General features: G+C 44.8%; 1 protein-coding gene across 1 annotated transcript in view; it reads right to left on the reverse strand.

The window, feature by feature from the left end:
- Positions 1-26,840, reverse strand: part of SLC22A3 (solute carrier family 22 member 3) — a 113,794-nt gene that overhangs the window by 63,305 nt on the left and 23,649 nt on the right. Inside the window, exons 2-5 of the mRNA XM_075554293.1 lie at positions 9,662-9,765; positions 5,912-6,066; positions 3,434-3,602; positions 2,171-2,288 (exon numbers count right to left, since the gene is read on the reverse strand). Coding sequence (XP_075410408.1) covers positions 2,171-2,288; positions 3,434-3,602; positions 5,912-6,066; positions 9,662-9,765 — 546 coding nt within the window. The remainder of the gene's footprint in view (positions 1-2,170; positions 2,289-3,433; positions 3,603-5,911; positions 6,067-9,661; positions 9,766-26,840) is intronic.

Genomic DNA, 26,840 nt, shown 5'->3' on the forward strand with positions numbered 1-26,840 from the left:
CTGATCGCATAAAGATTTACAGCCTGGGGAATCCTATGTGAGTCAGAATTGACTTGAAGGCAGTGGGTTTAGTATGCGGTTAGTAACCCTGGTGATGGGATGGTCAAGGACTCGGTTAGGGGTTCAGATCCACCAGTTGATCTGCCAAAGAAAGAAGTTCATTGGTAAAGATTAGAGCCTTGGAAACTCTATGGGGCAGTTCCCTTGCCTGTCAGGTTATCTCACATGAGTCCGCAGTCTCTTCCAGCTAGCCCAAAGGTGTATCATGTTTTTATTCAATTTTAATAGCCAGTTGAAAAATATTGCTATCAATTTAACAATATCCTTTCCATCTTGCCCATGTAAGTAACAAACAGGCATTGTAAGATCTGAGTCGAGTCTTGACAAAAAAGTGGCACGGTGCTGGCCACAATCGTGCAATGGAATCTTCCATTAGCAGGGGCTTGTTGTGCTCTTGGGTGTTGCAGAGAGACCAGGATCCAACCCCCACCCCCAGAGCTTTTCCACGTCCTGAGTATGACATACGGCCTACCCAGCGTCCGACGCATGTGCGCTACAGGGACCACTTCAAACAGATGCTAAGTTGTTATGTGTCTTGTCTTCCAGACTGTGCTTGAAATGGATCTCAGCTCTGGGGTCTAGTGACCTCTGAGTCATTTTAACTCAAGCGTGGTGAAGCCGCTCGGCAGATGGGCCCACTTAGAAGGCACACTTCGGTTTCTCCCAGGAGTGGATTCTCGGCTCCTCACTCCCTTTGTGGGCATTTTGTTGCTACAGCCAGTTTTATTCTCTTGTTTGACTTTTTGTTTTGCCAAGGAGTTTCCACTTTATTCTTATGTTTTCCTTTAACTTTTTTCCTTTAGGAAAAGTTTCTAACATATTCAGACATAGAAGGAATTTCTAATGCATTCCTGTATTTGTGCCATAAGATCCAAGAATTACTCTGAGTAACTGCTCATGCGTAACCACCTTTTTCCTATGCCCCACATACAGCCTGACTGACCCTCCCCCACCCCCGATTACTTAAGAAATATATCCTTGATATTGTGTCATTTACCTGGTATTATTATTTCAGAGTATAGTTCTAAAACATGAACACTTAAATATATACATGAACACTTCAATATAGACACGAACTATATATGTGGCATTACCTTCAGAAAACTGTTAAGTGAATAATCATTGACAAAAATAGACATCACCATGATGTCAGTTCTGATTCAGTGACTGTCTGGGGTGGAGTAGAACTGCCCTTTCTCAGAACTGAACAGGATGCTACCAGGGAATAAAGATGAACAACCTAGTGTTACTCAAAATTTAAATCCAGATTGTGACTTTCTAATAATTCTCTGACATCCACTTTATACTATTTTTTAAATTTCTTTGCATTCACTCAATCTTCCCAGTTAAAGCATGGTTATGTATTTGTTCAGATCTTACTCTCTATTTATTCAGTGGTCCCCTTGCTTATATATGTGTTGTACCTTCAAGTGCAGATCAAATCTTTTAAGATATAAATGGTCATTTCATTATTGAAGAGACACGAAGTCACCCAAAAGCTTTTGTTGGGAGATGGAAAGAGGAGGGAGGGAAATAAGGAAGGAGGAGGGAAGAGAAGGATGGAGAGAGGAAGAAAAAAGAGGGACAAAAGGAACAGGGAAGGTGTGGAGGGAAGGCGGAAAAGAAGGGAGGAGTTCAGTTAGGTTGGTACTTATACGTCTAAAGGTTGAAACATTTCCTCATTGTCCAAGCTCTGGTTCAAACAAATCATATTTCTCAGACTGACTTTAAAGATACCATCTTGATAGTCTTTTCATTAAAAATGTGTACTGTCAACAGATGCCATCTTAAGCACCATGTGCCTGCATCAAGTAATGAACGGCTCTTCCACACTGGCGCAGTTATTTAAAGCGTGAATCGCAAAGATCGATTAACCTCAACTCTCAGGCCATTGCAACTTCACAGTCATGTCTTCTTCCAAATACCTTGTCGTTCTTCCCAAGGTGTCCACATATATGTTTAATTTTTAGCTCTGCCAAACTAGAAATAATTTAGAGAGAAGATTGGCAATGTCCATATAATCCAAAGACACAAACTTCAGCGCATAACCATCAAAGACGTGAATTTGCTCCCTGGAGCCCCATTGGCCACTACTAATCAAGGTAATTACCTCTGAGAAGTTGGACGACAGGTATCTCCCATTGCACTTGGCGATGCTCCTCAGGATCTTTAATGCTTTCTCCCCTTTCTTCCTCGTGATGAGCCACCGAGGGGACTCAGGAACCACCCTGACAAAGAAGGAGGCTGCGGTGAATTTTGTCTGGGAATTGCTACACATAATAGCTTATGACTTGAGTTTTCCTTTTAAAATGGATTTTGCATATGACTCCCATTGAGGTGATTGAACTGTTGCATTGTACGATGTGTGAACTATATGCCAATAAATCTGTTTTTAGAAAAACCTATTACAGAAATGTACCTCGCAATTAGGTAAGTTTAGACAAGATCTTTGTATCGTGCAATTGGATGTTAAGTTTTAAGATTCTGAAAATTGAGAATAAGTTATCTGACAAAGGTTAACTAGGAGATTATCTTCTCACATTGTCAGTGGAAGGTCCCCCAAATGCTAACTCCATAAACGAGTCACTCCTAGAAATAGGCATATTCAATCAGCAAAATCAATATTATATTGATCTTGCCAGACCAGGCTACTCTAGACTATACTGCCCTTGAATATGAGAATACGAGAGAATGGGGACTTAAAGAGAATTTAAGGAAATATGAAGGATCTGGTATATGTAAAGTGGTCTGCCCATATATTAAAATTAGAGGAATGATTAACATATGACCAGCCTACTAAGAATCAAATATATACACCTGTAGCTTTATGAGAAATTAATCTTCTGATTCTGAACACTCTCTTGCTCCTTTTTTGCTAGTTCCTGAGTGGCATGAATATGCTTCAGAGAACACACAAGGAAGCAAATGTTTGTGATCGCACTGAGTCGGCAAGTTACAACGTTGGCAGATCCAGTTTGCTGCCCAAGAGTTGTCATGAAGGTAATGCAAAGTGATTAAAGATAATGCAATCAATACTCTCGCTAGCACTGTGTGTTTTGGTCTACTTCACCGATTTTCTTTACTGACAACTATTTCTCAAATCCTTAAGCTATCTCTTCCTGTTCTCAGAGGCCACGGGGGCGTTGTTCCTGGAGATGCAAGAAACGCTCCTTCTATCGCCTTCACTTTCACGCTGGTTTGGAGTCAAGATGCTGCCGTTCTATGGTGTGCTGTGACGGGTGCTGTTGAATGATTTTCAGTTTACAGTGACCCCACGTGACAGAGTAGCACTGGGCTGTCCTCTCCAGGGGAGCAGACCGCAGGGTGTGTGGACTAAGCATAAAATGCACAATAAGCGGCAAGGGCCCATTACCAGTAATAAAGGAGAAAGAGGAAGTTGGGCAGCGTGATGGCCAGCTGAATCCCTTGCCAGTTGGGAATAAAGTAGGCGATTCCAGGAAGAATTATGATTCCAAGGGTGAAGAACATTTGAATCACGATCCCCACGATCCTCCTTTGTTTGGAACCGACTATTTCTGTTACTGGAGGGAAACAGACACAAGACGTGAGGGAGGATAAAGAGTGGCTGCAAAGTAGACAAATACATGACCCCATCGGCATCAGTCTAGCTTGCTAGCGACACCCCTTCTCTTGACCAGTCAGAGGGCCCATACTTGCTGCTTGATGGAGGTCTGATTGCCAGAGAATGGAAAGGCTCTTATGCCAACCATCCACCATTCTACCACCTTCGTCTCCTGCGCCCAATCTGGCCCTCTGCTAGCATGGTAAGAGAGTGCAAACGCATCTGTGTTGGCTTGGGGGATGCATACGTGACAGTTATTTTGAAAGGCAGTTAGACTAAGCAAAGCTTAAATAGAGTCCACTGGCTCGGTTTTATTACTGTGTCTGGACATGTCTGCACATCATAGTCCCTAGGGGATTCATTATCAACATTTTTTTGTTGTTCGTTTGAACTATCAAGTCAATGTCTGACTCATAGCATAGGGGTGTCTAGGCTGACATAGTTAGGAGCAGGCCTCCGGGTCATTCCCTCTCGGTTCGACACATCATGTTCTTTTCACAATCACAAGACAGTTGCGATCATGAAAACCCTCTCCCCTGCGTGGGGCTTCTCGTTGAGGTGAGATTTCATCACTCTAAAAGGCGGTGGGCAACTTTAAAGTTGGATTCCTTCCCTCTCATCCCTGCCACCTGGTTCCTTCTGTTCTAATGGTCCTGGGATATGGTCCCTTAGCTGTAAGGTCAGTGGATGAAAACCACCTTGGGAAGAAAGCACTGGCCACTCCCGCTGCCTCCATTTCTACAGTTGTCCTGAACCAGCCACCGCGTGTAGGAAAGGAGAAAGCTCATGCCGGACGACTGGGCCAGGTCCTTAGGCTTCTGCTCTACCCCCTCACGGCTAGATGATCCCAGGAAGAACAGTGGGACTTTGTATTTCCAGACAGTTATCGTCTCCCAGATTCACAGGAGCAGTTCTAGCCTGCCCTGCGGGTCTGCGATGAGCTGGCACCGACTAGATGGCAACGAGTTTTGTTTTGTTGTCCTGAGATCACAACACTGGAAACTCACCAAGTCTTTCAAATGGGAATAAACTGGTTACCAAACAGAGAGTGTCGGAGAGACGACTATAGGAGATCGAAATGATGAGCCCGACTCGAACGTATCAAAACCTTGTCAGCTGACACCCCCTCTCATACACTTTGGGCTCAATCTAGTTTTCAATGTTTTGCTTTGTTTTCATATTAGAGTTTATCTCAGATGTATTTTATCATGTGGGTAGCTTTCTTGAGTCTTTGTGATATATTTTTCTGTTTTTCGGTATTTGAAACCTAGGATTGATGAACCTATAGTGACAACCAGCAGCATAAAAGTGGGGTATGATGGCAGAGGAGGGGGCTAAAGGGGAGCTGATATCAAGGAGTTCAAGAAGTAAGAACATGTTTGGAAACATTGTGGCAGCAATTGTACAATACTGTGTGGTGTGATTGAACTATGGAATGGTATGATATCTATATTAGCTCCCAATAAAATGGTTTTCAGGAAAAAATTCCCCACGATGCAAAAATATTGCTTCCACTTCAGCCATGGACAATCCTAACATTCTTTACCCCTCCCCCACCCACAGAAAGATCTCCAAAGGGCCTTCCAAGGGAGCATCACTTGGGGATCATCTAGCAGGAAGGAGGCAGAGTGGAAGCGCAGGACCTGGTGCGACTGGCCGGCCCGAGCTTTCTCGTTTCCCAAAGTAGGTGGCTGGTTCCGGACAAGTGCAGACAGAGTCAAAGGGCGCAGCCAGTGCTTTGCCCTGTCCTCTTAGCAACAACTTCAGGAAAGCTTTCTTAGTTTCAGACCCAGGGGTCTAACTATCCAGTCACGCAGGACAGCCAAGGCTCACAAATTAACTCCCCACGTCGAGGTCCCACCTCCCACACAGAAAATGGCCTCCACTTGTATAGAAAGAGCAGAGCTTAGGAAGTGATATTTTAGGGCGTGTGTAAGCCATCACACACCTGCTACAGAAATGGCTCAAGGAGCTACAGACATTTTAAAAGTGAGAAGCAAATTCTAACAGGCAACACAAGTGCAGAAAAGTGGTATCGGCCAAAATTTTATGATGGTCCATCTGGTTCCCCCAAAAGTCAGGTGGTTTCTACCTTTGAAGGCCACCAGAATATCCCCCCCTCACCCACCCACCTGCCCATGCCCTGTCCCAGGGGTAGAAGTAAGTTCTGTAGCTGCAGCGAAACCCCACCGCATGCGATTGTTAGAGGATGCAGGGCTGGCCGGCCGCCCAGGCACGGAGGGAGAAGAAAGTGGAACTGTGTCTTACCGATCACATAGCAAGTCATCCACGTCCCCTTCCCAAACACACCTTGCAGGAAGCGGAAGATCACAAACACGGGGAAATTGGGTGCAAATGCCACCACGATACCGGTGAGGCCGACGCCAAAACAGGATATTAAGTAAATGACTAATCGGCCATACCTTTTTTTTTTGAGGAGACAAAAAGAGAGAGATCATTGTAAGCATGCTCTTCATCACAATGAAAACAAACCATCATTTTTAAGAATTGCTGAAAAGTCTTTAGTCCACAAACCTAGGTCCTCTGTAATTTCATGATTACCAGGTCAATGGTAAAACCAGGACAGATACATCACATTCCACATGGAGAGATGCTTCGAAAGTATTTGACCTTTGTGATTTTCCAAAAGATGGCCACAAGTGTTGTTTGTCACAGTTCTGGCCACACAACTGAGACAGGTGCAGTGTTATAAGTGGGTGGAGTCACAAGGAGCAAGAGCCGGGAAGAAGCCAGGATGGTGCTGTCTTGTCAGATGGTCTGGATTTGCATCCGGCTCAACTGTCTACCAGTCCGTTGCTTTGACAAGTTTTTCTCACTTTATATTTTTCAATTAAATTACAGTCCAAATATGAAAAAAATACCCAAATTGTGAATTTGTGAAGGTTTACTGAGCAGAGCACCAGTCAACAATTCACATACATCTTCTTTGGTTGATTGGAATTCCCCCAATGGACCATCGTTTATCCCACTGTCTCTCTGAGTCCATTTCTTTTCTCCTTCTTTCCCAACCCTCTGAACTTTGTCGCTGGGTAATGAGCCCATCTTATGTGAAGCCCTAAACGGTTGATGATTCTGCCACAGAGGTGATCTCTGCTCCAGGCCTGCAGGGTGGCCGAGGGCCATCGTCCCGGGCTGGAGGGTCTCATCTGTCTCTCTCCGACCAGTAAAGGTGGTCTCTTTTATGATATGTGACTAATTTCATAAGCTCTGCAAGACTGGGCTTAAATGTGTCTCCCCAACATATAATATTAATCCTTATCTCCTATACTTGTGGATTCCATCCCACTTCGGAAGAAAGTGTTCTTTAGCCAGTCGCTTTCGAGGGAGGTATAAAGGGAGAAGATTAGACACAGAAACAAGCAATCGTGGAGGAGAAGACGCATGCCACGTGGAGATCTTCCAGAACCAGGGAAGAGAAGCTGAAAAGAGACAAGGACCTCCCCCAGAGAGGATAAGAGAACTGTTTAGCCACCTAACAGTGAGGACATGCATTTCTATTTGCCACAGCCTCTTCCACTACCTCTGTGGTACTTCTGGTCTGGCAGCATTAAGACACACAGGCTCTGCTTGGTCCAGTTTCTCCACCTCTTCTTCAGTCAGGCTATAACGGAACTGCTGTCAAGTCAATGTTGACCCACAGCTACCCTATAGCACAGGGTAGAACTGCCCCTGTGGCTTTCACAGACTGTAACTCTTTACAGGAGTAAAAAGCCCTATCATTCTCCCATGGAGGGGGTGGTGGTTTTGAACTGCTGACCTAGTGGTTAGCAGCCCAATATGTAACCACTTTGCCACAAGGGCTCCTCACAGTGAGGCTGTATCAAGGATCAAATGAGAAGCTAATGTGAAAAAAGGTTTTTTTTTTTTTTAAAAAAAAACGATATAATTCAAAACCAATGTGAATTAGTCTTCATTTCTGTGTTTTTATTTTCACTCCCAAACTCACCGTCATCGAGCCAATCCTGACTCATAGTGGCTCCACAGGACAGAGTAGAACTGCCCCATTGGTTTCTGAGGTTGTATTTCTCCACAGAAGTAGAAACCCTCCCCCCTCTCTCTCACACCCCCCTCTTGCTATAAACAGCGGAGTAGGGTAGAAGCAGCCTTATCTGATATCTCGGTTTCTTGCTCATTCTCTGTCTGTCCCACACCATCTTCTCAGAGATGCTGCTTGGTGAATTCTTTCTCAGCCTTTCCTTCGCGGATGCAGCGTATCACGTGGGAGAGCAGAGGCGGCAGTCCCACGGTCAGCCCTGGCACGAGTCAGAGTTATCCGTGGCTCTTGTCTTTGTCCAGGTCTCCTCTGGTCTCCACAAAGTATCCAGTCATCCATGAGCTCGATGCTCAACTCAGTCCCAAGGCAGAAAGGGGAGAATTGTTCCTCCACTTTAGCTGAATTTATTCCATCTGGAGATGTGGCGATTGGTTGTGCAAGAGGAAAATGCAGGAGAAGCAAAGCCCACGTTGCATGTTAGTAGGAAGAGAAGCACCAAGTTAAATCCATGGTGATTCAAAACGCACCACTCACTTCTGCAGGTAGCCCGTTAGGAGAGAAAGTGATAGGTAGGGGAGATTGAGAATGAAAAGTGAGCCAATTGAAAAAGACACAGAAAAAGGGGAGGAATGGGGAAAGAGCATTAGACATTTAAGGATAAGGATGACACTCCCCCTCAGAGGTCAGTTAGATGTTGGGGAGGAGGAAAAAGTGAGAGAAAAAGCAAATAACAGCAAAAGAAATCATTTTGACTTTCTCTCTGGCCCAATTCTTCTCTTCAGTTTGCTACAGGGTTGGGGAATGTTAGTGCCCTGAATTACTAATTAATAGCTGCCCACTGTTCTCAAGGGGAAACTTCACACTATCATCCAGTGGGTTGGTCATGAGCCACCAGGGCTGGCCGGCGTGACTAGGCCACGATCTAACCACAGATGGCCCAGGACCTCCCTGACCATCTCCCACAGGATTGAGAGAAAAGACTGGATTAAGGCAAGTATCACTGAAGTGAAACTGGATTAAGGAATAAAAGAAAACGTGAACACAATGACAAGCATGAAAAAGACCCGAAATAGCACTGGTTAAATAGAAAGTCGGGACAGTCTTGGATAGGCATACACATTCATCCTACGTACCATTCACCAGCTAGATTTATGATTTGGGGGAACATTTTAAACAGATGTTTGACTTCGTAGAATAGAGAGATTTCATTTAAGTTAGGTGAGACAATTCTAGACCGGAAAAATGGAAGACTGTGTGACATTATGACAAAATGAATCACATCAGAACCGGCGAGGTGAGGCTGGAACCCAGCTAGTCAGTCCTGCAGTGGTTCACGCAGTCACCCGTCATGCCAACCACAGTGTCACCAGAGTAGGGCTGTGACTCAAGCCCCTCTTTGTAGAGTTAAGGGATTAAGAAGATGGCGTTTAGGACGGCAGGCAATTAGTCAAATCAAGCCGGTGTGAATACTATGAAGAGTGAAATTAATTTTTTCCCAATTTAGCAAAATGACCTTCTCATCTTCACAATGAACCATTTTCCTCTCCATTGACGTTCCCTCTGAATATGTTAGAGTCCTAAGCCCCATACCTCTGGATGTGATTCCATTGAAAGTAGGGTTTTCTGGATTAAGTTACAGAGGCCCTGCCAGTATAGGGTGTGCCTTAAACCTAACCACTTTTGAGATAAAAGAGGAAATTTGGCCCAGAAGTCAGCAAGCACAGGTGGGGAAAGACAGATGCTACGCAGCGATCTTCAAGGCATGCCAAGACAGATACAGAGGCAGAGACAAGAATCCCCCTCCCACCCCCTGGAGCGAACAGAGAGGGTCTTCCCCGGGAGCTGGGGCCCTGGATTCAACCATTTAGCCTCCTGACTCATGAGAAGATACATTTCAGTTGTTAAAGGCACCCCCACTGGTGGGGTTTGCTACAGCAGCGCCAGAGAACTAAGCCAATGCTATGTTGTCCTGAGGGAAACCGCGGTGACGTGTCCATACCCACCTGTCTGCCGCGTAGCCCAAGGTGAACGCCCCAGCAAGGAAGCCGAGGTTCAGGATGGCCTGGGTGAAGTCCAGCATCCACGCTTTGGCACAGACGAGGTTAAACTGGGAAGAGAGAAAACACACGCGGATGTACTGAGAGCTGTACCCCCAGACACCTTGGCTTTTTGTGTAGATCAGTCCTCCTTACATGCCTTCTGAAAATGTACCCTCTCACAGGCACATATTCTAAGCTTAAACAACTGCCAGGATGCAATGTCCAGTGTTTTAAAAAGCCGGTTACATCCTTCTTTTTGAAGAACCCATAACCATTGGATACCAAGGAACACCCGGCCAGCCCACGGTCTTTGCACCATCTTCATACGCATATGAAATCCGGACAGGGCAAAAGAAGGACAGAAGGAGGCTCTCTGCAAAATGCACCAGGTGCCGCCAGAAGAAGCAGCAGATCATCTCAGAAGAACGTCTATCAGCAGGCTTCCCTGGAAGCCATGGCGGTGAGACTGTCTCCCATTGGACGCAGCAACAGGAAAGACCACTCCCGGGAAAGGACAGCACGTGTGGGAAAGAGCAGTGGGGAAAAGGGTTGAGTGGGAATGAGATGGACCGACACGCAAGCCTCCACCATATTGCTCGAGCATCAGAGATGGCGGAGATGGCTCGGGACTGATGGCACTTGTTCTGCTCTGTTCCGGTCACTAGAAGTCAGAGCAGATCCCCCGGCAACTAACATGAATAGAGCAGCCATCACACGCGTGTTCGTTCGCTGTCGGAAATGCTACTTTCGTCTTTCGGGTCTCTGAATTCTTATTTTAATTCCCATATGCTTTCCTCCAAAAGGAATGGATTTGAGGCAGAAAATGTTTCCTCAATGACCCCGTCATACTTCCCTGGGCAAGCAACTTAAAAATAGACATCCAGTTACTAAAGACTGTCCTGTGAACACAACCTCTAAATATTAGACTTTTCCCCCTGATTGGGCGGTCATCACAGTTAGCTTAGGAAGACTGTTATCAGCCTAAGATATCAGGCATTTTGATAAGTCATTCTTATGTGGGTGAAATCTTATAGGAAATGAACCTCTTGGAGTTCCCAAAGAATGTAAAAGAGGCTAAAAAGAAAGGAGGTTTTTTTTTTTACTCCCTTCTGTTACTTCATCTAATCTGTAGGTAAACATCATGTATTATTAGCATGATTTAAAGATCGCGATTAATGTCTAGTCAATTCCTATTTCTTCTTTGTATAAGTTTGTAAGAAATCTTGTCTGTGTGAGTGCAAGACCCGGGAGGGAAAGTGCTCTGTTGTAGCATGATGACACAAGGATGATTCAGTGACCTTTCATCAAGAGATAGTTCAATTTTTCTGGTCGCGGACACCACATTACAGTCCTCCGGCAGTTTCGCTGCAAGAGAAAGGCTGGAAATCACCAGACAGACAAAACATTGTCGGATCAAATCACTGGGGGGACTGGCTTTCTTTCCCCGTCGTTGCTGTAGCTGCCATCGCAGGTCCCCAACTCATGGCCACCCTGTGCACGAGGAAGGGAGCCACTGCCTGGACCGGCACCAGCGCCCTGGACCGCTGTGATCCGTGAGGTCTTCACTGGCTGATGTTCCTGAGTACATCGCCAGACCTTCCTCCCTGGTCTGTGGAAACCTGCTCAGCGCCATCCTCACCACACACAAGCCTCCTCTGAGGGATGGGCAGCGGCTGCACAGGACTGTGCCGGATGGGTATGCTGGCTTAGAGAGGTTTGCTTTGGTCCTGGGGGAGTCCTACAAACCACCACTGTGGACCACCGTGGGCTCATCTCAGACACCGGAACAGAAGACATTCTCCTAAGACAATCCACCTAGAACTGGGGGGGTGTGGGGGTAGGACCTTCTCTCCTTTTCCCAAAGTATACACACAAGAAGACATTAAACTTTTTTTTCGATGTTCATAAACCATGTTTATTAATCTTCTGTTACTTATTCATCTTCAAAGTCACTTTTATACAAAGAGAATGACTCTCCTTGGCATGGAGCTAACGCCAATCTGATAAAAGACCCTACTGTTTATATAACACTGGCAGAATTACATTGCTTCATTTGGCAGAAAGCACAAGAAACTCTAGCCTAATTCAGTACTTTGGAAGCATTTTCCACCAAGGGCTTCCCCCTCCCCCCTTTCAGCTTTGCCTACTTCTTAAAATCCAAATAAGCATTCTGTTAAGTTACAGTAATACAATTCTGAGGCAAATTCTTATCAGACCTATGTTATGGTTTTTCATCACATAGTTATGGCTTCTAAATGATGCTTAAAAGTCAGGTAAGGTAATATCTCCAAGATATCGAGATCAAGGGGAAGGCATACAGTATGTGTGCCAACACGTCTCCGGCTGTTAGCAGTGGAAACTTACCTGCTCCTTAAACCACGGAGGACGAGTCCTGGCAGGCAGCAGTCACATTTCCCTAAATGGCACCTTTAGGCCTCTTGGAAAACTCATGTGGGCATTCTAAGATTAGAGGTCATCACGGCACATGATTTCAGCGAGGGGAGGCCTGGGTGGTACACATATGTTTGGATGAGAGACCCCTTAGAAGACAGGCGTGGTGACCGACACTTGCCAAGTCAGCCCTGAAATCCCTGACACCTGGGAGGTGACCATGGAAGGGAGCCTGGCAGGATAGGACTGGGCAGCCGTTGTTTTATTTGACTTTTTTTATTTCCAGCTGCTGATCCAACTCCCTGATGTTTTCACCAATTAGGGCTTTGGTTTTCTGCCGGCCAGGCTGCAGACACGGTGGGAGGTGACTCGCTTCCTAAGTGAATAGGTTTCCTTTTCCTAAGACACATCAAGGTGCGCAAAATTGCAATACTTTGGCTCTTATAATACCTAGAGTTTAAAATCAAGAGAAAGACGAGGATTTACAGTCTTGGAAACCCACGGGCAGTTCTAGCCTGTCCTCCAGGCTCGCGATGAGTCAGAATCTACTTGATGGCAGTGAGTGCAATAAGAGAGGGTGATGCTGCCCCTTCCCACATTTTACTTTTGATCTCTCTCTGACTCATTTCAAATGTACCCCCATTTTAATATTTTCCACTTTCTTTTCGACTGAGGTTATTCCTGCTTCATTTTGTGATTGTTGTTGGGCTTTTCGTGTTTCTTTATTTTGTTTCGCATGTTTTTTCTGTATTTAAAGTCCAGGATTGGCAAAATCTATATAGTAACTGGATTAATAATTACCCCGGGACATGGGAAGGAGGGTGTGGGAGAAACGGGGAGCAAAACCCCATAACTACAAGAAAGAAGAAAACATTTAAAATATATTGTGGTGGTGACTGCACAGGTCTTCTTAATATGATTGAACTATTGAGTTGTATGACGTGTGAATTATATGGCAATGAAAAAGGCTTTAGGTAATAAAATGATATTAAATTAAGTGTTTTATTTTATTTAAAATTCTCAGGAATATGTTGGTTCAACTAAAATATTGTCTCTCTTCCATCCACTCAAGTCATTGCACATTTTGCATTTCAAACAGTAGGAAGAATCAACTATTTGACTATTTTGCACATTAAAAATGTAGGTCTGGCAGGAATGATCCCTGAGGTGTGAGGCAAGAATAAGTTAGGCTGCAAAGGTGAAGGTTATGTCTCAACTTGGCAAGACCATGGTTCTCAGTGGGTTGTCAGTTGTATGATAATGTAGTTACTTCCCTCTTGTGATATGATGTGGTCACCCTCCATTTTTGCATAATGCCTATTGTTGCATAATGACTTGATCTTTGGAACTCACCGATGTGGATAAGTGGAAAGTGGATGTAGAGAGAGATGGTGTCACTTTGATGCGGTGGCATTGTTGACAATGACAAGATTGCCATTTCAGAAGCTATTTCTGGTGCTACCTTTGTTGTTGACCCTACTGCATTGCACAGGATGGCTGTTGTGTTTGGTTCATCTTTGCAGAAGGATAGAAAAATCATTGTTGAAAATATGAACTTGAGATTCTACAGTAAAACCTGTGGAAGGCAGGAACTTTTCAGAGAAAGAGAACTCAAATATTTCCCAGCAAACTTAGCAATTTCAAAAGCGGTTAGACTCCACCCTGTCAACAATGGAAAACCTACACGAGCCGGAAAAATAAGGCCGACCTGTTGAATTCAAGCTCCTACAGGTTCCATTGTAAAAGTCTCTTTGCCATGACAAGTCCTGGTGGTGCAGTGGATTAAGTGCTAGGCTGCTAACCCAAACGACGGCGGTTCAAGCTCACCAAGCCTCCTCAGGAAAAGGGAAAGGAGGTTATACAGTTTCAGAAACCTTTAGGAACAGTTCTACTCTATCTTCCAGAGTAACTACACGTTGAAATCAACTCACCAACAATGGTAGGCAATATTCACGAGAGGGATTGCTAAAATAACCAAACAATGGGCTCAAATATGTCAACTACCATGAAAATGGCATGACTTCAGGTTACCACCGGTAGGAACCACTCAGAAGGTAACTAGTAACCAAAGGACCGGTGGCTCGAACCCACTCACAGGTGTCTCCGAAGACAGGCCTGGCAATCTGCTTCTGAAAGCTCGCAGGTTTGAAAACTCTGTGGAGCAACTGAATTTGTTGGGAAGTGAAGCGATTAAATTACAATTTCAATTACACCAATCCAGTTTATTTTGTTGCCCACTCCTCTTCCAATTGTGATAGCTAGATTTTGCCTCATTTTGGCTGAGCCTGGATTTCCAGTATTTTGATGTTCTCCATGATGTGATCTGCTCTGAGCAACCACGCAGCTGTGGGAGGAGTGTGGGAGAGTACAACCGCCTGACTCTGGTCACAGGCCTGATGAAGTGTCTTTAGGGGTGTGGCCGGTAGCCTATCTAAGTAGGCGAGGTGGAGGGTTCGTTTACTTCCTGAAGGTGTGAGTCCTGCATCTGGCTCAGCAACCTCTGGTTCTTTGACTTGAGCCAAGGGGCCACCATATTGCCGCTGAAACCAGCAGCAATCAGAGCCTGCCACCTTGCCAACATGAATTCATCCTCCTCTGTATCTACTAGTTATGATCTTCCTGCTTCATCAGCCTGGCAGACAAGCAAGTGAGGAAAAACTTCCAGCTTAACATTTGACCCACGGACTTGAACCAGACTGTTCTTAACCTACTTCTAGAACTGTGTGAGCCACTTTCTTGATATAAATTTATTTCATATATATGTGTGTATGAACATTCTTATATACCCCTTGTTTTATATATATATATATATATATATATATATATATATATATATATATATATTTCATGTATCTCTAGAGAATTCAGCCTAATATATCAACTTATTTCAAAAGTTTGAAAATTTAAAAAAAAAGAAAATTTTATAGTTTAGTCATTAATGTAGAATCAGATTTTTTTTCGTTAAGTTCTTGATTATCTCCTGAAATGAATATACATGAACACACTCCATGGAAATCTATCATTATCCCAGATAGCTTAAAACATCTCATATCTAAAAATAAAATGTAAGTAAGTCTAGATTGGCTTTAATTTTAAAGTAATTATACGCTGATGGAATTGATCCCTTACATGAGCACCGCCCCCAGCCTCCCCTGAAATAACTAGGAGGTGTCTAGCCTTTTAAGAGATCATGATTTCTACCTAAACATGACTCAACATGCTGGAAATAAAACGTTTATGGGCTCTATAATGAGGAAAAAATTTAAATGCGTGACATAACATATATATTTTAGATGCCCCTCTCTACATATAATTATTTAGGCTAAATTGTGAGTAATGAGATACACCTCAGAGTCAAATTACAAGCGCAGGACATGAGTCATACCTCACCAAACCCACTACTACGCAGTTGATTCTGACGCAAGGAGACCCTGTCAGGAAGCCTACAACTGCCCTACATGGTTTCCAAAGTTATAATTTTTTGAACTGACCACCTCTGAGTTAGTACCCAGGCATTTAACCACTGTACTGCCAGGGGTCCTTCCCCCCACCCCCAATATGAGATTGATTTTATTTATTTATTTTCCTTTAATAAATCATTTTATTAGGGGCTCTTGCAGTTCTTATAACAATCCATACATCCATTGTTTGAGGCACATGTGTACATATGTTTCCACCGTCCTTTTAAAAGCATTCTCTTTCTACTTGAGCACTTGGTATCAGCTCCGCCCGCCCTTGTCTCCCTACCCCACCCTCCCAACCCTTGTGAACCCTTGATAAATTATTGTTATTTTCATTATTATATCATCTGCTACCTCCCGTCACCCATGTTTCTGTCATTCATTTCCCTGGGAGGTGGGGGTGGTAATACGGCAATCATTGCGATTGGTTCCCCCTTTCTTCCCCCACCTTCCCCCTAATCTCATGGTATGACTACCCCCATTACTGTTCCTGAGGGTTTTATCTATCCTGGATTCTGTGTGGAGAGAGCTCTTATCTGGACCAGGTACATGCTCTGGTCTAGCTGGATTTGTAAGGTTGAACTAGAGTCATGACGGGGGTGGGGGGTCAGGATAAGGGGGGAAGCATTAAAGAACTAGAGGAATGTTGCATGTTTCATCAGTGCTATACTGAACCCTGACTGGCTTGTCCCTTCCTTGTAACCCTTCTGTGAGGGGATGCCCAATTGTCTACAGATGGGCTTTTGGTCTCCACTCCGGTCCCCCTCATCTGCATCGGTATGATTGTTTTGGGTCTTTGATGCCTGATACCTGATCCTGTTGACACCACCTGATCACACAGGCTGGTGTGCTTCTTCTATGCGTTATCTGTTGCTTCCCAGCTAGATGGCCACTTGTTTATCTTCAAACCTTTAAGACCTGGGGTCCTTTAGATGAGTCCTGGAACTTGCTTTTTTAGTGACTCTAATTGAGGCACCCTGCTGGCATGGTAGTTACATATTGGGCTGGTAAACACAGAGTTGGCAGTTCAAAACCAACAGCTGCTCAACAGGACAAAGATGAGACTTTCTACTCCCATAAAGAGTTACTGTCTCAGAAAACCTGTTACTATGGGTCATAATCAACTTTTGATGATAGTAAAAAATAATTTGAGATGGAGAAAAGTTTGAAGTTGTCAAGGATTTAATGTGACTTCGATCCACAATTGACGGACATGGAAACAGTCAAGCCTCAAATAAATGTATTACCCTGGGCAGAATATGTCGCAGAGAGCTCTTCAAAGGGTTGAAGAGCAAGGACGTCACTTGGAGACCGACGGTGAGCGTGATCCAAGTCACACTCTTTTCAGTCGCCTCACATGCACGTGACGTGCAAGCTGAATGCTGAATAAGGAAAACTGCACACGGTGGATACAGGTGAGCCATGCGGTTGACGAATGCTCTTGAAAATACTGTGGACTACCAGGACAAAGACATCTGTCTTGGAAGTACAGCCTGAATGGTCCTTAGAAGCAAGGATGGCAAGACTTTTTCTCGTGGACAGTGGACATGCTATCAGGCGGAGCAGTCGCTGGGGGAAGATATGATGGTAACGGAGAAGGTCGTGAAAAAGAGGAAGGCAGTCGGGGGATGAATCGACACAGTGGCAGCAACCATTGCCTCAGACACAGTAATAAATGTGGGGATTCCCCAGGGCCAGGCTCTGTTTCGCTCTGTTGCACACGAGGGTGCTGTGACTGGACAGCACTTAACAGCCTGCAGCTCTTCACTGGGGCTGGTTTGTGTCCGAAGCCACCCAGGTAGCCAAGTGTTTGGTAACTGTAACTACCAAAGGGCAAGGCGAACCCGGAGAATATATCCTTAGAACCCTTTGAAGATTTCAAACTCATGACAATCATTCTTTGGATGCCGACTGGGACTTTGGCGATGAAAGAGCTAACCAACTGATGAGCCATGAAGAGTGGGCCTGGGACTCTTACAGAGACAGCAAGTCGTACTGTCACATCTAGTTGGCATTTGGAGGCAGGCTTGTTACTGTTAGCAGGCACAGAGGTTGGCGTCAACTCACGGTGCTCCCAGCACGTGGAACAGAACACGGCCTGATCTTGCACCAGGTCCATGGTGGAATGTGGATTGTATACATAGAGTCGTTTTGCCTTTGCTTGAACACGATATATACAATCCATCCAGGTGACCAACATCCTACGAAGACATGCTTGCGGTCACTAGCTATAGATATGCAAATGAAAAGAGCGAGGAAATATCACCTCGTACCAGCTCTGTTAGCAAAATAAAAAATAATAATAAATAGTGGAGAGGAGGTGGAGGAGAGACTGGAATGCCATATGGGCCAGCCACGAAGAGAAAACAAACAAAACCGGAGCAGATAGACACACATCCATGTTTATCGCAGGGCTAGCCACAATAGCAAAAAACAACAAGCCCAAGCACAACGCCTGCCTGTGGAGGCATAGATGCATACGTCTGGTCTAATCCTTACAGTGGCCCCGGGCAGCCTTCAAAACCAACGATGACGCTGTCAAGCACTTCATAGCGTGGACGAGTTTGGAAAACATGGTGCTCAACCCAGTGAGTCCATCTCAGACAGACCCATACTGTAGTGGCCACTGCTATCATACGAAAAAATCAAGGAGATTATTTCACACGGAAAGAAGACTTTGAAGGTCATGAGCAGGCTGAGAGATAGTGGAAGGAAACAGTGGGGGTGGGTGGAGAAAAATAAATAAACCAACCAATAAATAAGTAAAAATGGCAGATGGACACAGAGACACACAGCAAACACATGGCAGAGAAGGAAGCCGCAAAGGGCCCGGTTCTTCTCTGACAGACACGGGGTTTCCACAGTCAAAAAGGAAGGATGAATAGTGATCAAGAGAGCGCTAATGTGTCCCAGTTATACACTGGTAAGGAGCGGAACTTTCTTTTTAAAAGAAATGCTTCAACTTTCGAAGTCAGCTGATTATTAGGAGGATGTATTTTATATGAGAAGGTAGAAATAGGAAAGCAATTAAGTGCATATGTCAGGAGGGCAACACAACACATGGAGGAATCCATAAAAAGACTGGACTATAGGCTGGCCCTAACCAGAACCGGCCTGACCCCCACGATGGAAGGGTATGCCACAGAGAATGACAATAGACCTTCTGGTGAGGGAAAGGAACCAATCTACCATACCCAAACAGAAGCTGAAGCAAATGAAGGGGGAGGAAGGGAGTGGAGCACACCCTGACCCACCAAGCCCTGAGGACAATAGCCCTGCTCAAAGCAGTCAATGGTAATATTGGTGATATGGAAGGGTGGGTTGGAAAGGGGGAGCCAGTTACAAGGATCCACATATAACCTCCTCCCTGGGGGATGGAGAGTAGAAAAGTGGGTAAAGGGAGATGTCAGGCAGTGTAAGATATGATAAAATAATAATAATTTATAAATTATCAAGGGTTTATGAGGGAGGTGGGAATGGGGGGAATGAGGAGCTGATACCAAGGGCTCAAGTGGAAAGCAAATGTTTTGCGAATGATGAGGGCAACAAATGTAGGAATGTGCTTGACACAATGGATGTATATATGGATTGTGATAAGAGCTGTATGAGTCCCCAATAAAATGAATTTTAAAATAAATAAATAAATAAAACCCGAAAGGATGTGATGGAGCAACAGAACTGAATGTGAATGGATATATTGGATTGTATAAGACGTGGCAAAAATAAAAATACTATTGTAGGGGGGAAAAAAGAATTAGGATTCTCAGGGAGCTGGATGGGGGAAGGAAGGGATAAAGGCGAGCTGATACCAAGGAGTTCAAGAAAAAAGAAAATGTTTTAAACTGTTTGTGGAAGCAGTTGTACAATACTGTGTGATGTGATTGGTTATGGAATGTTATGATATCTGTAAGGGCTCCCAATAAAATGATTAAAAAATTTTAAAAGATGATATATTTGCAAAAGCTTGTATATTTGTAAGTACTGGGTTAAAATGTATTATTGGAGATATTTTTAACTACTTTTGCCCGGGGCGGTGGGGGGCATAAATTATTCAGCCAAATCAATGACCCAGGCGTCTCCTTCTTTAAAAATAAAAAAACAAAACACTTAAAATTCTTAACCCCTGAAAAATGTTTACTTGTTTCTTTGACTATGCCCAAGAGTTCAATTGTGTGGATCATAACACCGAGGAGAATGGAAAGTCCAGAACATTTCATTGTGCTCATGAGGAACTTGTACAAAGCTCAAGAGGCAGTCAGTGAACTAGAACAAGGGACAATCACGCTGGTGACAATCAGGACAGGTGTGGGTCAGAGTGGTTGTGTTCATTCAACAGGCTTTTTCAATCTTCACTTTGAGCAAATCAGGGGCAAAACTGGACTGTGCGAAGAAGAGTGTCGCCTCAGGATTGGAGGAAGGCCTCCTAACAACCTGCAATGTGTAGATGATACAACCTTGTTGAACCTGAGGCGCTCTGACTCATGAAACCAAGAACTATCACCTCCAGGATGGACTGCAACTTAATGTCAAAAATCCTAACAACGGGGCCAGGAGACCATCTCATAATTAAGGGAGAAAACAATGGAACTTGTCTAGGATTTCAGCTGGCTCAGAACCAGAGTTAAGAAAGCCGCAGTCAGTGAATAAAATGATGTATCGCACTGGGAAAAGCTGCTGCACAAGACCTCTTTAAAACGCTGAAGAGGCAAACAAACGAGGACACGGGTAGCAGGGGATTCAGGGGAACAGGGCATTAACTCACCCATGTGGAAGGTATTTTTAATGTTTTCATAGGAAAGGGAGAGAGGGACCAAACCTCAACCTGATGTGCCAAGACTTGAAGGCAACATACTGGCCTGAAGCAGGGAACCAACAGAAGTCTGCAGGGGGCCCAAATACCAGCTACGTGAATCCCTTCCCTCAGAAGAATACATTACAGAGGGCAGCACTGAAGATACAGCTGGGAAAGAGGAGTGGGTCTGCTCAGAAATCACGGGAGCAAAATAAGAGGGAGGGAGGGCGAGAGAACCACATCCTGGTCCACCAAGCCCTCAGGACCATATTCCTGTTTGGAGCAGACAATGCACAGAGAGGACCATAGGGACAGCCCCGCCACGGGACACAGTGTCCTCTCACTGATCCATAGCACCATGAGGGACAACACTGGAGACAGAATGGGAAGTGTGCTCAATTTGACACCCCCCTACACACCAGGGTGAAACACAAAGGGCATCAAGGGGAGCAAAGCAATGAAGTCCCTGAGGAATCCCCAAAATAGACTTTGGAGACAGGACATGTCACTTCAGCAGACCCAATCAGAAAACATTCATAAAGGTCAACAGACAGACCTGGAACTATTTATAGGCTCCCCACCCCCACCCCGGTCTATCTATATAAGATAGGTAGGATAAACAATCCTGAGGAGAAAACAATGGTTCTGGGGGAACATAGAAGAGGGGGAGGTGGTCAGAAAGGGAGGGGGAGCCAACAAACCTAGGGACAAGAGAACAACAAGTGATCTAAGATTGATGGCGAGGAGGGCGTAGAATGCCTGGTGGGGTTTGATCAAGTTCAGTATAGCCAAGAAGAATTACTGAAAGCCAAATGAAGATTGAAGATGATAATGGGACAAGAGGAAAATAAAAAGAAATCGAGGAAAGACGTAAGAGACAAAGGACATTTATAGAGGCATAAATAAAGTCACACACATATGTAAATATATTTGCATATAGCTATATACATATATTTATATGTTAAGTATTAAGGTAGCAGACAGACATTGGGCCTCTACTCAAGTACTCCATCAATGCAAGAAAATTTTATTCTAATAACCTTGCATTCTGTGATGCTCACCTTCCTGACAGGATCACTGAAGATCAAATGGGTGCATAAGCAAATGTGGTGAAGAATGCTGATGGTGCCTGACTACTAAAAGATATAGCATCTGTGGTAAAGGTCTGGAGATAAATAAGTGGCCATCTAGCTGGGAAGCAACAGAGACCACATGAAAGAACCATACCAGCCTGTGTGATCATGAGCTGTCAGGTATTAGAAGACCCCAAACAAACAAATATATCAATGGGAAGGATGGGGGTTGTATGGAGACCCAAAGCCCATCTGTAGACAATTGGACATCCCCCCACAGAAGGGTCACAAGGAAGGGACAATCCAGCCAGGCTGCAGTATAGCACCAATGAAACATACAACATCTCTCTAGTTCTTTAATGGTTACCCTCCCTCCACCCCACTATCATGACCTCAGTTCTACCTTACAAACCTGGCTAGACCAGAGCATGTACACTGGTACAGAAAAGAGTTCTCGACAATTGGAACTCAGAACCGATAAACTCCTCAGGAACAATAATGGGATACCATGCGGATACCATGCGGATAGGGAGTAGGTAGGGGGAACCCCACCCTCCACTCATGGTGACGAACAACAGAAACGTGGATGAAGGGAGACAGCAGACGATGTCAGATATGAAAATAATAATGATTTAAAATCTATCAGGGGTTCATGGGGTGGGGGGAATGAGAAGCTGATACTCAAGTAGAAAGAAAATGATTTGAAAAGGATGATGGCAACATATATACAAATGTGCTTGACACAATGGATGTATGGATTGTGATAAGAGCTGTATGAGCCCCCAATAAAAATGATTTTTTTTAAGTTGAAGAGAAAGGATATCACTCAGGTGCACCTGCCTCACGCCATGGTACTTTGAGTAGCCTCAAATTGAGCAATGAATAAGGCAAACTGAGGACGAGCCAGTGCATCTGAATTCTGACACTGGGAAAGAATATTGAAAGTACCATGAGCTGCCAAAAGAGCAGCTAAATCTGTCTTGGTAGACGTGCATCCAAAATGCTCCTGACAAGCAAGAATGGCATGTTATCATATGACAGATGCTAGACGTATTATCAGGAGTGACCCGTCCAGGAAGAGAACGTGACACTTGGTAACGTTGAAGGGCAGCAACAAAAGAAGATGACCCAGGATGAGATGGATTGACGTTGGCTGCAACAATGGGCTCAAACATAGCGATTGTGGGAAGAGCACATACCTGGGCAGGCTTTTCCTCTGCTGTACGCAGAGGTAATATGAGTCAGAACTGACTTGCTAGCAGCCAACAACTACAACAACATTCCTGGGTGCATTTTCAGCACATACAAACACATGTGTGCACCAATGAAACACACAACTTTCCTCTCGTTCTTTGGTGCTTCCTTCCCCCCACGATCATGACCTCAATTCTACCTTACCAATTGGATTCAACCAGAGCATGCACACTGCTACAGATAAGAGCCTGCAACACAGAGAAGCCAGGATCGATAAACCCCTCTGGGCCAACAATGAGGGTAGAGATACCAGGAGGATTCTGGGAGGGTGGGAAGAAAGGGAAAATCCATCACAAGGATTGGCATATAACCCCTTCTCAGGGGGACAAACAACGGAAAAGTGGGTGAGGGGTGACAGAGGACAATGTAAGATATGAAAATAATAATCTATAACTTAACAAGGGTTCATGAGGGATGGCAGGTGGGGGAGGGAGGAAGAAATGGGGAGCTGATATCAGGGACTCAAGTGGGAAGAGAATGCTTTGAAAATGATGATGGCGGCATATGTGCAAATGTGTTGGACACACTGGATGAATGTATGGATTGTGATAAGAGATGTAAGAGCCCCCAATAAAAGTATTTAATAAAAAAGGAAAGAAAGAAATATCTTTGCCAAACTTAACATGTATTCTTAGTTGTATTCTCATTAATCTTCCCACATATGTCTATCTACATATCTACTTATAGATAATGTTTATTACTGTTCCTACTGGCTTGTGTATTTACTAGCAATTACTTTTGTCGTCACTCATTTTTGTGTACCTCCTAGTGTCTTCATTCGCCTTGACCATGCTGTGCTGCCCCTCTTATTGTATATTGCCTTTCCCTTCACCCAACTGAATACATATTAGCGAAGTGTGGAACCTGTTTCATTTTTCTGCAAATGCACATCCAGGTTTGCCACCACCTTTGTTAAAGAGACCATTTCTTCCCCATTTGATGACTTTCAGGCCTTGGCTGAAGATCACCTGTCCACAGGGGGTTGGATTTTCTTCTGTTCATTTGGTCTATGTGTCTGTCATTGGATCAGTACAAGGCCAACTTGCCGATGGAGGCTGTGTGTAGATTCCGAGACCAGAAAGTATGAGCCCTCCTACTTGGGACTCCTTTAGTCGGGTTTTACTTCTCTTGAGTCGGATTCCTTTGCATATAAAGTTCATGATTAGTTTTCCAGCTCATTAAGGAATGGTGACGGCATCTGGGTCAGGATTGCATCCCCTCTGTAGGTCACTTGGATGGGACGGGCAGGTTCACGATGAAACCTTTCTATCCAGGAGTAGGGTATGCGCTTCCATTTGTGTAGGTTATCCACAGGCTCTTCATTCGGATGTTCAGAAGCACATCGTGCAGGCCTTTCTTCCTCGTGCCTCTCCGTCTGGATCGTCACAACATGCAAACCTGCGCTCCGGGATGGGTGGTGGTTACACATAAGCTGCTCTTCCCAGGAATCAAGCCTGTATCGTGTAGAAGATCACTGAAAACAGTACTTGGCCGTATTTTTGTTACTAGAAATTTCCCTGAAATACAGACAAAGCAGTGTTTAAGAGATGCTAATTCTAAGACCCCAAAGGAACCTGCTGGAACAGTGGGACGATTATCGGAATGCAGGTTGGGTGTCAAGCTAGAGCGAAACAGATAGAGAAAAACTATTGAAAATTCAAACAAATGAGACACAAACCGGAAGCCCTTCATGAGATCAACTTCGTTTTGAGGAGACTAGAAATAGGACCTTCCTTCCCCTTTAAGTAGCCCTAGTGATGCACTGGTGAAGCGCTCACTTCTCAATTACTAACCAAAAGGTTGGTGATTCAAATATACCAATTTCTCCTCAGGAGAAAAAGTAGCAGTTTGATTCCAAACCCAAATACCCGACACCACTGTCCATTCCAACCCACAGCAACCTTATGTCGGGGCTTTGCGGCGAGGCCTGTATGGCAGCAAGTGACCTCGTGTTTTTCCTTCAGACTGGCTGATGAGATTGAATGTCCAACCTTGTCCTCAGCAGGCCGACACCGAATCCACAGGCCCACCAGGTTTATAATCTAGGAATGCTCTGAAGAAGTTCTACCTGGTTGCCATGAGTCAGCAATGGGGATCTGCCCTTTGTGGGAAAGGGAGCCCGCACTTTCCCCACCTCCTCTGGATGAGAGCAGGCTGTGGAGTTGGGTGCTACTTAAATGTCCCTCCCAGGCTTTCTCCTCTTAGCGGCCATCATCTTGCATTGTCAAGGATTCTCACCACGTGCTAGAGCCTGAGGAAGACATTCCTGAAGAAGAGGGGCGATAGAATGTCCTCACATCTTACCACATTTTAGCTTCTGTCTTTCAAAATTCCTGGTAAGACTTTTTCTCTACTTGGAAACCGCTGTTGCTAAAGTTTTCTTTCACAAACTAGTTGGAATATGGTGCAACCTGTCCATCTTTTAAAGTTTGCCAAAGCCCGTGTTTTCTAATAAAAACACACTCCGATGACATCTTCCTGATGTAACACCACCCGTAGAAACAGACTGCTCCAGAATATTAAGATCAACCTACACGTGGGTCCTGTATCAATTAATGAGTGTCTCTGAAACTCCCAAACCTCAGGGACATTGAAAATGCTGCGTTCTGGTCTGTTTGTTTCTTTCTGACTTGCGCTGAAAAATACAACCAAACTCGTTGCTGTCCGGGAGACCCCATGGGGCACAGAGGGGAACTGTTCCCGGGGGTTTTCTTGGCTATAACCTAATGGAAGCCGACCACCAGGTCTTTCCCAAGGAGCTGCTGGGTGGGTTAAATATGCCTTTGGGTTGTTGAGACTGAGGAGTCGATCTCAAACTGAGTGTGCCCCCCCAGGAGCCTGTGACTTGGACACACCATCACAAAAGCTTGTGAGCCGGGGCTTTGCTTGCTACACATCCAACTAAGAGACTGAGAACCATTGTGAAGGTCGGTGCTTTCCTGTTCTAACAGTTTATGTTTCTGTGAACACGGGGTAAGTATTAGACACAGGCAGGTCATTCCTATCGCCAGACTAAGTGCTGTTCCATCAGGAGAGAAACAAATGTACCAGAAGCTACTGTCAGAATACGTCATTCCATTGCCCCCAGGTTACGAAGGGCTAACGGCTTCAACCAAACAAGAGTCCCTGAGCCCACACTCAGCAATCAAGCCTAGTCCCCTGTGCAGATGGCCTCTGGCCCACAATGTTGTGTCTGTGTTCCTGTTGGTTTTGTGTCTTGGTAGTGGCTGTTCTTTTGGCAGTTGGCATTTGAGAACAAGAATACGTAGGACTTGACAATGGAATTATTTTCATAACATTTCCAATTGATTAGGATCAGGAAAGGGGATTTGAGAAGACGTTTAATCTGAGGAGAGTTTTGGCCAGGTCTTATGATAGAGAGTTTCAAGGTAGTCTCAGCTAACCTTGGAACAAGAGCATTATTGATTCAACTCTACCTGGAGAACCCAGTCTGGCAAGCATTTGTTTCCCTGTCGTGATTGTGGATAATTATTTGGCCTGAAGTGCAGTTCAAACGTCACTCTCCAACGCTGAAGAGCACCCCATGTGGAAAGACCTTGTATCTGGCACACACCCACCACACTCCGCCCAATATTGTCTTTTCCCGAGTCCTTCTGATGCCCTGGGGCATGGTGGGTCATGCCATTAACCACAAGGTTAGCAGTTCAAAACCACTAGCCGATACATGGGAGAAAGATGACTTTCTGCTCCTGTAAAGAATTCCAGTCTTGGAAACCCACAGAGGCAGTTCTACCCTGTCCTATAGGGTTGTTGTGTTGGCATTGACTCAATGGCAGTGAGAGTGAGTGAGTAGGTCTGATGCCCCAACTTGTCCTTCCCCGGGGAAGTCGCTATGTTGGAAGGAAAGGCCATAGTGACATGCCAGGGTCTCAAGTTGTGCTTCAGAACCTGGAGGCACCTCAGCTCAGCCAGCTCTAGGGCTCAGTTAATTTGTCATCTGAGGATGGCCAGTTCTGCCCCTGCGCTTATATATCCCAGGTGTCTAGGTGGCTCAATGCACAGGGAAAGCCCCATTGTGGCTTCACTCTGAGTTTAGTTTCTGGCGTTCATTTCTATGGACGCCTACCATTTCTTAAGTGCATGACCTGGGCCAGACATTCGATCCCCTGCTTGCTTCCATTAGTTCAATCCAAACTTCTGACAGCCCTTCA

This window comes from Tenrec ecaudatus, chromosome 7 (assembly GCF_050624435.1).
Source record: "Tenrec ecaudatus isolate mTenEca1 chromosome 7, mTenEca1.hap1, whole genome shotgun sequence".
NCBI classification, from domain to species: domain Eukaryota; kingdom Metazoa; phylum Chordata; class Mammalia; order Afrosoricida; family Tenrecidae; genus Tenrec; species Tenrec ecaudatus.